Below are 17,120 nucleotides of genomic sequence, written 5' to 3' on the forward strand. Positions count from 1 at the left end.
TGAGTGTATATGTGGGAGTGGTTGTGTGAGTGTGTGTGAGGGTGTGTGTGGTTGTGTGGGTATGTATGTCTGCAGGAGTATGTGTGACTACGTGTATGCGCGTGAGTGTATCTATGAGGTATATGGGTCAGTCTGTGAGTAAGTGTATGTGTGCATCAGTGTTTGAGATTGAGTGTGTGAGTGACTGTGTGTTCACAGGTAACTACCCCTGCTGGTGGGTGACAGCAGAAGGGACAGCTGATGGTGTAGGGTCCCATGTGGATGATCATAAATAACCATTAGTTCAGAACTAAAATGAATGACCCTAAAATGAGTGAGAACCATGGAAGGATTTTGAGCAGAAATGGAGAGATTCCTGAAGACGGTTGGGAAGACTGAGTGGAGGGTGTCTGGGAGAAGAGACAAAGGGTGCAGGACTAAGAACCCAGCAGAAGGTGCAGCAGAAGGTGGCTGCTGCCTTGGTAACATGAAGGGTGACCTTCGCTCCCTGCCTTGATGACTAGGGACCCAAGAAGCCATCATGACGATGAGCAAGGGGACGGGGGTGGGACGAGCCCGAGAGTGTGTGCAAACACTCTGCTCCCCAAGGAGAGCTCAGTGCTTCCTTTTGGCCCTGGAACGTAGGGTCCATGTCTCACACTGTGTCCACCCAACTCTGTGTGTCTGAGAGAAGTGGGCTGTTTCTCAATCCCTCTCCTTGGGGTGAAACATTTGAGTCATTTCTCCCTCCACAGAGCACTTTTGATGTTGAGTGTCAAGAACTTATTTGACCTGTGGAGACTCTTGAGGAGTCAGGAAAAATGGAGACTCACGGGAGTTCCGTTAGAGACAGAAAAATACCCACCACACTTGAAATATCAGTTGCTGCAATACCACATCCCGAATGGCTGAAGGACCCTTGAACAGCCTGCTTCCTCCGTTGCTCTCACTTCCTCCATTTGTAGCCCAGTGGTACCAACCCCACGTCCCCCCCCGCCCCCCGCAACAAGTGGGCTCAGAATTTACACTGCCGGAGGTATGAGGGAAAGGAAATCAGTCATTGAGATGTAGATGAAGACGGAGGAAGTTTCAGAAAGTGAAAAGCAGAGATACCTTGCCTGATGGAGCAGAGGGAAGGCAGTGCAGAGTCACGTGATCATGACAGAGACGCCTGGAGTGCAGAGGGCTGACCCTGTTCCACACGTCACCGGTGCAGGGCCAGCTGGGGGGGTGTCTATGGACCAAACTGAACTTGACCCCTGCTTTACCCCATATGCAAAAAAATGCAAGATGGATGACAGACTGAAGAGTTAGCCAGTTAGTTTTTCTTTACACAAAGGTAAAAAATACTCATTGTTTGTGGTAAGCTTTCCTAAAATAATTTTTAAATTGCCATTCTATTACGTTGTCCCATTTCCCCCTTTGCTCTCCCCTGCCCATCACACCCCCTGCTCTCACAGTCCATCCCCACTCTGCAGTGCGTGTCTATGCGTCATGCACACGTGTTCTTTCACTAGTCCCTTCCCCTTTCATCCACTATCGTCCCTCCTCGCCCTCCTCTCTCGTCTCTGTCGTTCTGTGCCAGGGTTTCATGCCTGTAGTTTGATCATCTTCATTAGTTCATTTTGTTCATCGTCGACTGTGTTCTATAGACCAGTGGAACAGAATAGAAAGCCCAGAAATAAGCCCAGGTGTATATGAGCATCTAATATTTGACAAAGGGGGCAGAAGCATAAAATGGAGCAATAACAGCCTCTTCAACAAATGGTGTTGGGAGAGCTGGGCAGCTACATGCAAAAAATTGAAATTGGGTCATCAGCTGACACCATACACAAAAATAAACTCAAGATGGATAAAAGGCTTAAATATAAGTCGCAACACCATCAAAGTCCTAGAGGAGAACATTGGCAGGAAACTCTCAGATATCCCACACAGCAATTTTTTCACTGATATATCTCCTAAAGTAAGGGACATAAAGGAAAGAATAAACAAGTGGGACCTCATCAAAATAAGAAGCTTCTGCACGGCAAAAGAAAACATCGGCAAAATGAAAAGGGAGCCAACTCTGGGAAAATATATTTGCTAACGATATATCAGATAGAGGTTTGGTCTGCAAGATATATAAAGAACTCACATGACTCCACTCCAAGAAGAAAAACGATCCAATCAAAAAATGGGCAAAGGACCTGGGCAGATGCTTTTCCAAGGAGGAGATACAGAGGGCCCAGAGGCATTTGAAAGGATGCTCAGCATCACTAGCCATCAGAGAAATTCAAATCAAAACCACAATGAGGTACCATCTCACACCGGTCAGAATGGCCATCATAAACAGATCCACAAACAACAGGTGCTGGCGAGGGTGTGGAGAAAAGGGAACACTAGTACTCTGTTGGTGGGAATGCAGACTGGTGCAGCCATTGTGGAAAGCAGTGTGGAATTTCCTCAAAAAGCTGAAAATGGAACTGCCTTTTGATCCAGTGATTCCCCTGCTGGGACTATACCCTAAGAATCCCAAAACGCCAATTCAAAAGAACCTATGCACCCCAATGTTCATAGAAGCACAATTTACAATAGCCAAGTGTTGGAAGCAACCTAAATTCCCATCAGTAGATGACTGGATCAAAAAATTATGGTACATTTACACCATGGAATACTACGCAGCAGAAAGAAAAAAAGAACTACTAAACTTCGCGACAGCATGGATGGAACTCGAAAGCATTATGCTAAGCGAAATAAACCAGGGAGCGAAAGACAAATACCATATGATCTCACCTATAAGTGGAACCTAACCAACAATACAAAGATGCAAGGAAAATAAGACCAGCAACACTGAAAGGAAAAGAAACCAACAGAGACAAGAGGGAAGGAGGGAGCAGGGGCGGGGGGAAAAGGAAGGGAAGGGGAAAGTCAAGGAACATATAGCAAGGACTCATGGACAAAACCAGAGGGGAAGAGTTGAGGGAGAGAGGGAGGGATGGAGGGAGGGAGGGGGCAAGGGAAAGTGGTGGGGGGTAGGCAGAGACAAATGTATTTGAAAAAGTAAATTAATTAATTAAAAAATAAAATAAAATAAATAAGGCTTATTCAACAAATAAGATGCATGGACCACTACTACTTGGAATAAAACAAATATAGAGCCCTATTTCATACATGATACAAGAAATGTTCAGGTGAGTTAAAAATCAATATGTAGAATCTAAGGAGTTGTAGGAGATAATACAAACTATTATTTTTCTTGCCCTGAAGTAAAATATTCAAACCAAGAAGCTATAAAGTAAAATATTGACAATATGACTATATTAAACATTTAAGACTCTATAGTGATCTACATATATAAAAAGTTAAGGGATAAGTAATAGAATAGGAAAATATTTGCCACACATCTGAAAAAGGGTTAATAGTTTTTTCTTTTTTTTTAGGGAAAAAAATTCTACAAACTTTTAATCAATAAATGGATAAAGAATACCAAAAAGTCATTTAAAGCTTTTTCAAAAAAATAGATAGGCAAGAAATGTACAAAGACTGGTTTAGTTTCAACAAATAATAAGGAAACAATTAAAGTAACACATCATTGTCATAATCAGATTAATATGTATTAAAAATATTGGTAATATCAAATATTGATGACTGTAAAAGAAACTGCGTATTCAGAGATTCTTTTTCTTCATTAAAGCAGTCCCTTTAACATATTTTGCAGTGCTGGTTTGGTGGAAGTGTATTCTTTTAGCCTTCTTTTGTCGGGGAAATTCCTTATTTCATCTTCCATTTTAATTGAGAGTCTTGCTGAGTAGAGCAGTGTTGGTTGCAGGCCTTTGCTTTTCATGATTTGGAATATTTCTTGCCATTCCTTTCTGGCTTGCAGTGTTTCTGTTGAGAAGTCAGCTGTTAGCTGTATTGGGGCTCCCGTCTATGTTACTACCTCATTCTCTGTTGCTGCCTTTAGGATTCTCTGTTTGTATTTGCTCTTTGACATTTTAATGATGATGAGTCTTGGAGTGGGCCTCATTGGATTCCCCTTGAATGGGACCCTCTGTGCTTCCTGGACTTGTGTGACTTTTTCTTTCCTCCAATTAGGGAAGTTTTCCATCATTACTTTTTCAAACAGGTTCTTTACCCCTTCCTCATCCTCTTCTCCTTCTGGGATCCCTATTACCCGGATATTATTACATTTCATATTGTCCTGCATTTCTCTAAATGCCTCTTCATTCTTTTTGAGTCTCTTCATTTTCTTGCTCTTTCTGGGAGCTTTTTTCTACCTTGCCCTTCAGCTCGTTGATTCGATTTTCAGCTTCATCCAGCCTGTTTTGGATTCCTTCTACTGTGTTCTTCAATTCACAAATTGTATACTTCATTTCCTTTTGCTTCTCATTGACAGTTTCTATGTCCTATTTCATGCTGATATAGTTTGCAGTAAGTTCCTCGTAGTTTCCCTGTACTTTTTTGTAATTCCCTCTGAGCTCACTGAGCTCATTGTGCTTCCTTAGAACCATTGTTTTGAACTCAATATCTGAGTGTTTATCTGCCTCTATTTCATTCTGTCCTCTTTGTGGGATTCCTCCTTTCCCTTTGAGTGGGGGGTATTTCTTTGTCTCCCCATTATTTGTGAGATTCTTCTTTTTTGCTTCTGCTTCTTAAACTGATCTTTCTTGATTTCCTGACTTTGTGGTGTGAACTTCTATGGTAGGAGACCACTGTTTTTCTTTCTGGATCTGCCTCTGATAATGTCAGATGTTGTCTCTGTCTGATCTTAGGCAGTCGGTTCAAGACTTCCAGGAATTGACTGTGGCTGTCCCCTTCAGCTGTTCATCTATTCACTCTGCACTCAGCAGCCTGGCTTAGGGAGCAAGGATGGGGCAGAATTTCTCCTGGAGCAGTGTTATTGGGTCCTCTCATGCTGCTGTCACTCAGAGGAGTGGTCTTTGCCTGAGCACGATCACTTCTGCTGTATGGCGGAGGAGTAGCACCAGGATCCTGCTGGCTACTCTCTCTGTTCTCTCCCCAAAGCCTCTGTCCGAAGTATCTCCTCAAATGTCTCCAGACCGCTCTGCACCCTTTAACCAGAAATCTACTATCTGTGGCTGCCACTCTACACTCAGCAGGTGGCTTAGATAGCACAGGGAGGGGCAGAGTTCCTCATGGGGGTGGGGTTATTGGGTCCTCTGAGGCTGTTGCTGCTCAGGGGAGTGGTCTCTGCCTGAGCAAGATGGCTGCTGCCGTATGGGGGATTAGTCAGCATCGTGATCCCGCCCTCCACTCTCTCAGTTCTCTCCCAAAAGACTCCTTCCCCAGTCTCTCCTCAGAAGTCTCCTGCCCACTCTCCCCCTGCCTTTGCTGGAGACCAGGGTAAGTGGCTGCAAATAAAAATTTATGCATTGTCACTTTAAATGACTTTATGCGCCTCCAGCCACCTGTCTCTGGCAGAGAGCAACCCTGTCACTTTTCACAGATGGCTGTTTTCTGTGTACTTGTTTGGCTCTGGTGCTGTAGGCTGGAGGCCCCTACTTTTGATTTAGACCCCACTTTTCTCAGAGGGATCCAACTGGCCATTTCAATATCCTTCTGGTGCTGCCACCCGTGGGGGCCCCGCCTGCCTTCTTGAGTCTCTACCGCACTCCTTACCAGTTAGGTTGCACTAAAGCTGATTCTTTCTCTGAGGTTACAAGGTTCCTCTATCAGTATTGTTCAGTTGTTTGTTCCAGGTGATTTGTCCACAATTTAGTTGTAATTCTAGGTTGGTCCTGGGAGGAGGTCAGTGTGCCTTCCACTCACTCCTCTGCCATCTTGATTCTCTCAAGGTCCCTTCTATGAAAGCTGATGCTCTTTGACCAACATCTCTCCTTTTCCTACACTCGCTGTGGTAACCACATTTTACTTTCTGTTTCTACACATTTGGCTTTCAGAGATTCATCGTGTATGTGAAGTCATGCAGTATTGACCTTTCTCTGTGTGATCTGGCTGAGTTACCAAAAGGTGATCAAGCTCCATTCATGATCTCTCAAATGTCAGGAATTTCTTTTTTCTTTTATTCCCTTATTTTTAGTGTTGACACTATTACAGACATCCACGTTTCCACCCAGCGGCCCATCTCCACCCATCCCCAGGCCCCTTCCCTCCAGCTGTCACCACAAGTTGTCTGTGTCTGTGGGTTATGCACATATGTCCTTTGGCTGATCCCTTCACCTTCCTCCATCCAGTCCCACCTGCCCCCTTCCCTCTGACAACGGTCAGTTTGTCCATGTGTCCATGCCTCTGTTACCAGAAAAAACAGTACAAAGAAAGAAAAAATTAAGCTTATGTCCCTGATGAACATAGATGTTTAAATATCCCCCCAAATATTAGCAAACCAGATCCAGCAATACATTAAAAAATTTTACACCATAGTCAAATGGGCTGTATTCTGGGAATGCACGGTTGGCCCAATATCCACGAGTCAATAAACAGGGTAGGCTACATAAACAAATGAAGGGTAAAAAGCACATGATCATATCAATAAATAAAAAACTATTTCATTAGGTGGAGGTCTCATTTATGATTAAGAACTCTCAGCAAAGTGGGAATTGAGGGAACACACCTTAATAAATAAAGGCCATTTATGACAAACCCACTGCCAGAATCATACTTACTGGACATACACTAGAAACATCTCCCTTAAAATGAGTAACAAGAAAGAGATGCCTGCTTTCATCATTCTTATTCAACATAGTGCTGGCTACAGCAATCAGTCAAGAGGAAAAAATAAAAGGTATCCAAAGGAGGAAGAAAAGCTTTCATTATTCACTATCCATTATTCACTGAATGATTTTCATTATTCAGTCAGTATGATATCGCGCACAGAAAACATTAAAGAATCCCCCCCCCCAAAAAAAACCCCTACTAGGTCTAATAAGTGAATTCTGCAAGGTACCAGAATACAAAATTAATATTCAGGAATCAGTGGCACTTTTATACATCAAAAATTATAAAAAGAAACTAAATAAACAATCCCATTTACTATAGCAAGAACAACAAAAAATAAAGTACCTGTGAATAAACTGAACCAAGGAGGTAAAAAGCCTGTAATTGGAAAACTGTACAACATTGAAGAAAGAAATTTAGGAAGATACAAACAAGTGGAAGCATATACCATCTTCATGGTTGGAAGAATTAACATCATTAAAATGCCCATACTACCAAAAACAATCTACATATTCAACACAATCCTTCTTAAAATAACCAATGGCAAATTTCATAGACCTATAACAAATATTCCAAAAACTCATATGGAACCCCAAAAGACCATGAATAGCTTCAGTCCTCTTCAGAAAGAAGAAGAAAGTTGGAGGTATCACAACACCAGATATCAAACTATATTACAAAGCCATTGTAATCAGAACAGCCTGGTAATGGCATAAGTACTGGCACATATATCAATGGAAGAGAATGGAGAGCCCAGAAATGAACCCACAACTATATGGTCAATTGATTTTTGACAAAGGGAAGAATGTACAATGGAAAAACAACAAATTCTTTTAAAGATGGTGTTGGGAAAACTGGACCATCAGCTCACACCATACACAAAAATAGACTAAAAATGAACAAAAGACTTACATGTAAGTTGTAAAACCATAAAATTCCTAGAAGAAAACATAGGCAGTAAAACAGCAGATATTTTGCAGAGCAACATTATTGCCAATACCTCTCCTAGGGCAAGGGGCAAAAAAAGAAACAAATGAATAACTGGGACTGCATCAAATTGAAAAGCTTTTGCACAGCAAAGTTAACCATGAACAAAAAAAAGGAACTCACTGTATGGGAGAAAATATTCACCGATGATACATCAGATAAGAGATTAATTTCTAAAAGATGTAAACAATTGATACAACTCAACATTAGGAAGACAAACAATCCAATTAAAATGGGCAAACAACATAACTAGACAATTTCCCAAAGAGGGCATACAGTTGGCCAATACACACATATGAAGTGCTCAACATCAATAATCATCAGAAAGATGCAAATTAAAACTACACTGTGGTATCACCTCATACCTTCCAGAAAGGCTACCTTCAATAAATCAGCAAATAAACAGTTCTAGTGAGGATGTGGAAAAAAGGGAACCCAACACCCCATTGGTGGGAATGCTGACTGGTGCAGCCACTGTGAAAAACAGTGTACAGTTTCCTTACCATATGAAAATAAAAGAAAATAAAATGGGCTTGTTTTTGACTGAGTGAACCCATTTCTGGGAGTATAGCCTAACAATCCCAAAACACAAATCAGAAAGAATATATGTATCCCTATGTCCATTGCAGTGTTATTTACAATAGCCAGGATCTGGAAACAGCCCAAGTACCCAAGCAGATGGGTGGATGAAAAAGCTGTGGTGCATTCACGCCATGAAACACAAGGTTCCATGTGCATGGGGGACACAAGGAGGAGCTCTGGCCCAATGAGACAGTGTGGATAGGTGGGAGGTTACTCTGCTCAGCAAAATAAGCCGCTCAGAGAAACACAAATACTCTCTCTTTTTTTGTTATTCTTTTTGGGTTTTCCCTTATTTGTTTTCCTTTCTGTTTTTCTCACTTTTTCCTTTGTAATCTACATTTTTTATGTTTTTAATATATAGGTCTTTGATATATAATATTATTTATTACCATATATATTTTTTTATTTTCTTCTTTTTCTTTTTTTACTTATTGTTTACATTTTGATCAGCACTTGTACCACAGCCAGCATATAATAATCTCAGCCCCAGCCAGAGGGCTCACAAAACCCCCAAAATAAATGTTCCTAGAGCACCCAGCTAAGGAGATCAGGGAGACTGAAATAATGAGTCCCACAGGACATCTCTGACCTATATAAAGCCACCACACAAAGACTGGGACTCATAGAAGATTTATGTAATACAAAAAAAATACCCCAAAACACAATGAGACAGCTAAAAGGGAAGACAAAGAAATGGGCCATAAATAAAATATAAGTGAAACAGGAGTAATCCCCAGAAAAAGAGCTCAATGAAGTGGAGGCAAGTGTTTATCAGATATAGAGTTCAAAGTAATGGTTATAAAGGTGCTCAAGGAACTTAGGGAGAACTACAAGAGCATGAAAAAGGACATAGAAACCATAAAAAAAACAGTCAGAAGTAAAGAAAAGCATATTTGACATCAAGAATACACTGGAAGGGAGAAAAATTAGGTTAGGGGAAGCAGAGGACAGTGTCAGTGATTAAAAAACAAAGTAGGACAAAACACCCAATCTGGGCAGCAAAAGGAAAAAAAGACTTAGAGAAAAGAAGAATAATGTAAGAGAACTTTGAAACAATGTGAAATGTAACATAATCTGCATCATTAGGCTACCAGGAGAAGAGAGTGAGCAATGGATACAGAAAGTGTTTGATGAAACAATGACAGAAAATATTCCTAAGCTGGTGGAGGAAAAAGTCTCAAATGTTCAGGAAGCACAGAGAGTCCCAGTGAAGATGAACCCCAAAAGTCCTACAACAAGACACGTTATAAGTAAAATTTCAACGTTTAAAAGCAAAGAGAGAACCTGAAAGGTAGCTGTGAGGTGATATCTCATTGTGGTTTTAATTTGCGTCTCTCTCATTCCTAATATATGGGCATCAAATTGTTCACAGTGGTCTGCTCTGATCTCTTAATGGCTGCACAGTGTCCTGCTCTCTGCTGTTTCACCTTTAATACTAGAAATATGTGTGTTCTTCCGTGTTGTCTTGGTCTTTCAAGCTAAGATTTTTTATTATTATTCTATTACAGTTGTCCCAATTTTCCCCCCTTTGGCCCTCCTCCACGCATCCGAGTCCCCACTCCCACAGTGTGATTACCATTTTCAAAACTGAATTTTTAAAAAAAGATTTAATTTATATATTTTTATTTTTATTTTTATTTTCTGCAAAACCCAAGTCAGTTTATTTTTTCCCATTCATTCATTTATTTACTTTTGAAATCCTAATTTATATATTTTTAGACAGAGATGAAGGGAGGGAGAAAGAGAGGGAGAGAAACATCAGCATGTGGTTGCCTCCCGCGTGCCCCCTACTGGGTCCTGACCTGCAACCCAGGCCTGTGTCTTGACTGAGAATCAAACCAGTGACCCTTAGGCACGCAAGCTGGGGTTCATTCCACTGAGCCACACAAGCCAGGGCTCAAAACTGAATTTTTAAGTCTTTTTCTTTCTCTCTGCATATTTTTTTTTATCCTCAATAGTAACTTCTCCTGTCATTATCATTTTCCCTCTTACACTTTTATTTAGAAAAATTTGCTGTTCTTTTACAATTATTTGTGAGGAATTAAAACTATTATTTTTTAAAAAGATTTTTATATTGTTATTCTATTATTTAAAAACTATCACCTTTATATTATTACCTTCATTGCTCCGGATTTTTTTTCTTTTTCAATTGACTTTATTGGTGTGACATTGGCTAATAAAGTTACATAGGTTTCGGGGAGTACACTTCTAGAGTACCTCGTTTATATGTTGTACTGTGTTCACCACCCCAAGTCAAGTCTCCATCACTACTTATCCCCCCCGTCTCTCTTCTCTACATACCCCTGGCCCCTTTCCCCACCATAATCACCATACTGTTTTCTGTACCTGTGAGTTGTTTTTTCCTTGCTTAATTCCTTTACTTTTTTCACCCAGCCCCCAATTCCCTCCTCTCTGACAGCTGTCTGTCTGTTTTCTGTATCCCCGAGTCTGTTTCTGTTTTGTTTGTGAGTTTACTTTATTCATTAGAATCCACATATAAGCAAAATCATATGGTATTTGTCTTTCTGTGAGTGGTGTATTCCACCATGGATACAACTCAGCCGTAAAAAAGAAAAAAATGTTTCCTTTTGTTACCGCATGGATGGACCTAGAGAATACAACTTATTTTTAATGGAATACCGTTATTAAAATATAATTGGCATGGAATATTGTATTGGTCGCAGCTGTATTGCATGGCCTTTCCACTCGTGACTCTCACGATGTGCGCCCCACACTAAGTCCAGCAACCATGTGTCTCATGCAAAGTTACCACACGTGATTGAATATCTTCCCCTTTCCACCCACCACTCCAGTGCCTCCCCCCAGCAACCATTTGTGCTTATTGACACCTGTAGGTCTATTTTTGTTTTTATGATGTTAAAAAGTCCACATAGAAGTGAATTCTTACTCTGTCCAAATTGTGGCACTCAGCATAACACCCCCTAGGTCCATCCAGGTTGTCACAAATGGAAGGACTGCATCATGTTTTATGGCAGACCTTCATTCTATTGAGCATACGTGCAACATCTTTCTATCTAATCGTCTGTGGATCTAACAATTCCATTTCACCTTTTTCTAAAGTCTTGATATACTAGCTAGGGGCAGTGATTTTTAAATGACTTTTAATTTCTAATATATTTATTCATGATTTTTACTTTTCTCATTTCACAGTTTTGATGTGTAATATTTACATGATCAGTTAATCTAAAGCATTCACTTCACTTTTGGTTCACACATCTATTATAGAGAAGTGTGTTTGCTTTATTTCCAAAAGGTGGGGATAGCGATTATCATTGACTATACAATCAGGGGACACTGAGAGGGTCCCAGGAACTACTGGGATTTTGTGTCAGCTCACCAGGTTGGACAGGGTCACTAGCTGAGTGTCCTTTGGGGCAGCTCCTGTGCCTTCTGGGGACCCTGCAGGCCCCCTCCCTGGAGTGTGGGGTCTGGGCCCTTCCAGGGCTAGTGGACGGCCAGAGCAGCGTACACGCTGGGCTCAGCTGGGAGCTCCTCTGATGGGGAGGAAGGGGGTGCACTTGTCTCCCATCTGAGGGTCAAGTGGGTCAGCTGGGCGCAGGTCACGTCCTGGGCCTGGAGCAGGGGACAGTGAGAGAGATGAGACGTGGCTGGGGCTGGGGAAGCCTGCGGCCTGGAGAGGGTGGGACCCACCTGAATGTCCATCTGTCTGTCCCCTTCTGCTTGTCTGCACTTCTTGTCCCACAATCTCCATGACGAAGAAGGAGAGGAGGCCATTCCTGGCCTGAGCCTTGATCTTGAACAGTTCACCTGGGCACATGTCACTCCCTGGGGGTCGTCACGGGGCCTGTTCTGCTGCAGAGAGACAGTGAGACAGAGACAGCATGTCCTCGATCCCACTGTTGAATACTCCGGTCAAGCATCCACATGGTGTCAGAGTGAGGGTTTAAACTTCAGGTCAGATGAGGTCACTGTCCTGACGGAATTGCAGGGGCTTCCTGAGCCTTGGGGCATCTGGGGCATCGATGGTTCTGACTCGTAACCTAACCCACTGTCTCTGCTCATTTGGCTCCACCCACTCGGCCCATCTGGCTGAAGCGCATGTCCTGCCTCAGGACCTTTGCACCTGCTGTTTGCTCTCCCCCCTCACCACGCACTCCACCCCCTGCTCTTGCTTTATTCTCCTTCACAGCAGCTGGCCCTCCAGGACGCCATCACCTGTGTGCAGGTGTCTCCCTCACCCACAGGTGGGCTGGACCAGTGTGGGGACAGGCTGCTCTGGGCTGCGCCGCGGCCCCTACATGGAGCCGGTGCCCAGGGAGCTCCCGTCACGGCGGCTGCGTGACTGAGTGAAGGGGCCCTGGGGCCTGGGGTGAGTCACTCATTCGTGCCTCCTCCTGAGACCTGGGGCTGCCCAAGGTCAGACAGGGGACGAGGGGCCAGCACAGGGGACCTCCCAGGAGGGGCCATGAGGTCAGAGTAAAATGGGAGGAGCGAGTCACAGCAGGAAGACCTGGTGCCCAGAAGGAGAGGTCAGTGTGGATGCTGCTGAGAACCAGGGAAGGGGAGCACAGGGGAGGGACCATTGGAGTGAACTGGGCAACAGGAAGGTCCTTGGAGGCCTGGACAGGGGCAGGGGTCTCACCCGAGGGTCCAGCTCCACGCCCTCCCCAGGATGTGGGTCCTTCACGGCAGCATCTGCTAGGACAGAATGGGGTGTGTCTTCTGGCAGTGTCCCCGCGATCTCAAGACTGCAGACCCACCTGCTCCCAGATGGGCCACTAACCCAGGGTGAGGTGAAGGGCCAGGTCAGACAGTGGGGATTTCCGTCCCCCTCCCCCCTGACCCCACACTCTCCCAGGGTGTCCTCTCCCCCATCGCCTTCTGAAACCCCTGTGCCCCACCCCCAAGGCCTCTGTCCCTTCCTCTCAAGAGGGGCCCTTCCTGGGCATCAGCAGATCTGCAGGAGGTCAGACATCAGCCTGTCCAGAGGGCTTGTCCAGAGGGACAGTCTCTGCCCTGGGAGGGTAGGGTCCCCACCCTGTGTGATTCCAGGGGAAAGAAAGAAACCTTAACACACTTTCATGTGAATTTCCTATTTCAGGAGATGGAAAACCATGCAATATTAACTTACATTTATTTGTGCATTTTTGCTACATTGAGTGCTTTCTTTCAAGAATTTCTAATCTGAGATTCTGGAGAAATCTGTTTCTCAGCTGACCTTCCCCCTCTACTTGTTTTTTCTGTGGCAGGTGCTCTGAGCCCCTCTCTCCTGTGGCCCAGGTCACCCCGTCCCCTACTCACCTGATGTCCTGTTTTTGCTCCAACGCTGGTGTCGGAGGAAGAGGAAGAGGAGGAGGGTGAGCAGCAGGGCGAGGGCCACCGAGACCCTGATCAGGATGTTCAGGGGCCATTGGAGACCTTGGGTTCCAGTGATGTCATGAATGAGCCAAGATGCCATTTAATAAACACCTACTGTGTGCAAGGCATGTGCTGGGGGTCTGTGGTTCATCTCCTCTACCCTCACAGCCCTCGTGCACCAGGGATCGCTGACCCACCGCCCAGTCTCCGGGGGCTCAGAGAGGTGAGCCACGTGCCCCAGGGCCCCCAGCCTGGCCGGGGCAGGGCAGGGACCGGACCCTGGACATGGGTTCCCCGTCCTGTCCCCATGCTGCCCCCTGGGGACACCAGCTCCGAACTCTGGGCTCCTCCTCTGCAGGGGCCTGTCCTGTCTCAGCTGGAGCCGAGGGTCCTGCTTTATGACCTGCCCCCCAGCTCAGCAGGGACACGGAATGTGGGGTGAACACTGATGTCCCCTTGGGAAGGTCTGGCTGGGGGCTCTGCCTTCCTGAGCTCTGTGAGGCCCCTTATGTCACTGCAGGCCTGTGAGCAGGCAGAGACCAGGGATGAACAGACATGAACTTGAGGCTCAGAGAAGAGAAGGACCTCCCAGTCCCACAGCAGGAGCAGCAGAGCTGGGACCTGAACCAGCCCTCACCTCCTCCCCACAGAGAATCTCAAGTATTGCTCTTCTCACCTGAATCTGTGATGGGGTTTTCCTGATCCTCCGAGTGTTCTGGGAATTCAGGATGGGAGTGAGATTTCAGGGAGGCTTTCTGCCCATTGGAACGTGGCTCCTCCTCCAGCCTGGGCCCCAACATATCTCTACCCTATGACCACCCCACCATCACCTGCCAGCCTCAGAGCCCTGGGGACCCTGTGGTTCCAGCATCTCTGCCTGACTCCCAGCCCCTGGGACACAGGTCCATCCCTGAGTGTCTGGGGGACACGAGACCCCCAGATGGACCCTCAGAACTTCCCTGGGCTTCTCTGTGCTTCATCTGAGCAGAGTTCTCAGGGACTCCCAAAATGTGGGGATGAGCCCTGTTGAGGGGTGGTGCTGGAGCCTACTGAAGGTTTTGGGAATGAGGACAGAAGTGGGGCCAAGGTCTGGGACTAACCCACCATTCTGCAAATCACCCAGACTCTTCTGTTACATCGGCTCTGTGGCCCCAAAGACACTCCCTCTGCCCACCTACCGCCTTCCTAACCCAGGTGAGCAGAAATGGCAGGCAAGGGCAACAGAGTCTCTGAGGGACACATGACTTCGTGATCATCCCTAGAGCCCTCTCCCTTGCTTTTCACCCTGTAATTCCTCTGGGGACAAGGACCTAAGCTAACAGCCAAGAAAGTCATGGTCAGGGGTCCCTTACCTGAGACTATGAGCTCCAGGGCGTCACTGGGCTGCGACAGCAGGTAGGGGCTGCTGTGGTTTGCGCTGTAGCACCTATAGGTGCCCCCATGGGCTGAGGTCATGGGCCTCATGGAGAACTCTGCCTGGTGCTGCTGAGCTCGGGGCTGTGGTCTGAGACGCAGGGGGGGATCAGCTGCCCCCTCCTTGGTGAGAAGGAAGGTGTCCCTTGGGCTCTGTGACTGACACAGCAGGGTCACCTTCTCTCCTGAGGCCACTGGGGGGCCCGGCTGCACCGAGAGGGAGGGTCTGTCAGGGAGCCATCCTAGAGAGAGGGGGTGGGTGAGGGGCTGCCGCCCACCCTGTTCTGACCTGAGAGTCACCAGGCCCCTTTCTGAGGACCCTCCTCTCTGTCTCTCTTTTCTCTGCATCTCCCCCTCCCCTCCTATCCCCTCTCTCTCTGTCTCTCTCCCTCCCTGGGGAGGCCAGGCCCCTTGTCCTGGCCAACACCACCTGAGACCCCCAGCAGGGCCTGACCAGACTCTGGGCCCCTGACTGAAACCACTGGCTCCTCACCTGCCACCAGGATGTCCAGGGGGTCACTGGGGGCCGACCACTCAGAGGAGAGGTTGTGTCCCCCATAGCACCTGTACCGGCCCCCGTGGGAGCCGCGCACCGTGTCCAGGGGGAAGTCGGCCTGAGAGAGCCCCGCCTGGGGCTGCAGGGCAGTGCTCTGGGGGGGGTCCTGTGCCCCCTCCTTGGACAGAGCGAACCTGTCATAGCCGAGGTCCGAGCGGCACTGGAGGGTCAGGTTCTGTCCAGCGGCCACGATGGGGCCCTGCTGGGTCAGGAGGGAGGGCTTCCCTGAGCCTCCTGCAGGGACCAGAGGTGAGTGACAGGGGCTGCCCCTCCCATGGACCGTCCCCCTGGCCTGGCCCCAGGTCCCACTGTCTCTCTCTGTGCCTCTGGCCCAGAAGCCACTACCCTCCCCTCTCCCCACCTCTCACATGGGGCTCCCCTCCCAGCAAAGATCCCAAAACTTGTCTGGTGTCTCAATCCATGGATGGAACTGGAATGGGATTTACCTGAGACCAGGAGCTCCAGGGCATCACTGGGGTTAGACCACTCCTGGGGGCTGTTTCTGTAACAACCATAGCATCTGAGCCTCCACCTGTGAGTGGGGGTCACGGGGCCCACAGGGAACAGGGCCTGGGACTGCCCACTGGGGTGTTGCTGTGAGTCCAGTGTCCAGGAGAGCCTGTGTTTTCCTTCCTTAGTCAGAATGAACCTGTTAAATCCTGCCCATGAGCCACACTGGAGGGTCACATTCCCTCCTGAGGTCACGACAGGGCTGGGCAGGGCCGAGAGGCTGGGTTTGCTGTTGTAGAATTCTAGGAGAGAAGGAGGCAGCACGGTAAATGGAACTCACACCTCCCTCCTGTCCCCCAGGGCTGGGCTGTGAGGGGGACACCCTGAGATCACCCCCTTCCTGAGGGCAGAGCCTGGGGCTGGGACCCCTGAGTGTCCTCTCACCTGTCACCACCAGCTCCAGGGGGTCACTGAGCTCTGACCAGCCAGTGAGGCTGCGGTATTTACAGTAATATCTCCCTCCATCAGTAATCTTGATGAAGAATTTGTCTCTGTCTCCTGACTTCAGGGGTTTCTCTCTGTCTAAGAACGTATGTTTTTTTCCTCTATACAGATAATACTCCTGGGCCTGCCGGGTCCCCTTACACCAGATGGTCACATGGCTCCCCCAGGGGATCACAGAGCCTGGCTCAGCCTGGATGGTGGGTTTGGGGAGGGTCCCTGGAAGAAATCAGAAGCTTTGTTAGAAAGACTCCCCACCCTCATCCCCCAGCTCAGCTCATGCCCACCATCTTTTATCCCCTCAATGCAGGACCTCTTGCTCCCTCCTGAGCCCCAGCAGTGAAGTGGGAGGTGGGACAGGTGGCTTGGGGAGGACTCACCATTCTGCATGTGTGTTTTCTGGCCCAAACTCAGCCCTGGAAGAGAATCCATGTCAGATAAGCTCCTAGATATTTGAGCTGATTCCAATATATTAAGGCCCCAACCACACCAGCTATCTGAACCCTGAGGTTCCTGATGAACAAGTGTGTGCAGCTGCCCCATCCCTTCCTGCTGCTCCTTCCCCACATCCACCACTGACCGAGGCAGAAAAGAATATAGAAGATGGTCATCATGCGATCTTCTCTGAGTGCTCCCG

At 46.8% G+C, this 17,120-nt stretch overlaps 1 protein-coding gene across 1 annotated transcript; it reads right to left on the minus strand.

Annotated features, from left to right (window-relative positions):
• Positions 1–11,688: 11,688 nt before the first annotated feature.
• LOC129082467 (leukocyte immunoglobulin-like receptor subfamily A member 6) lies at positions 11,689–16,915 on the minus strand. The gene is made up of 8 exons (XM_054588163.1): positions 16,864–16,915; positions 16,427–16,702; positions 15,979–16,284; positions 15,470–15,766; positions 14,916–15,218; positions 13,507–13,629; positions 12,848–12,900; positions 11,689–11,817 (listed from the first exon to the last, which is right to left on the minus strand). The coding sequence occupies exons 1-8, from the start codon at positions 16,913–16,915 to the stop codon at positions 11,689–11,691; spliced, it is 1,539 nt and encodes a 512-aa protein (XP_054444138.1).
• Between the last annotated feature and the right edge of the window lie 205 nt (positions 16,916–17,120).

This window comes from Pteronotus mesoamericanus, unplaced genomic scaffold (assembly GCF_021234165.1).
Source record: "Pteronotus mesoamericanus isolate MK-2021 breed Mesoamerican mustached bat unplaced genomic scaffold, CSHL_Meso_final scaffold_128, whole genome shotgun sequence".
Classification (NCBI taxonomy): Eukaryota; Metazoa; Chordata; class Mammalia; order Chiroptera; family Mormoopidae; genus Pteronotus; species Pteronotus mesoamericanus.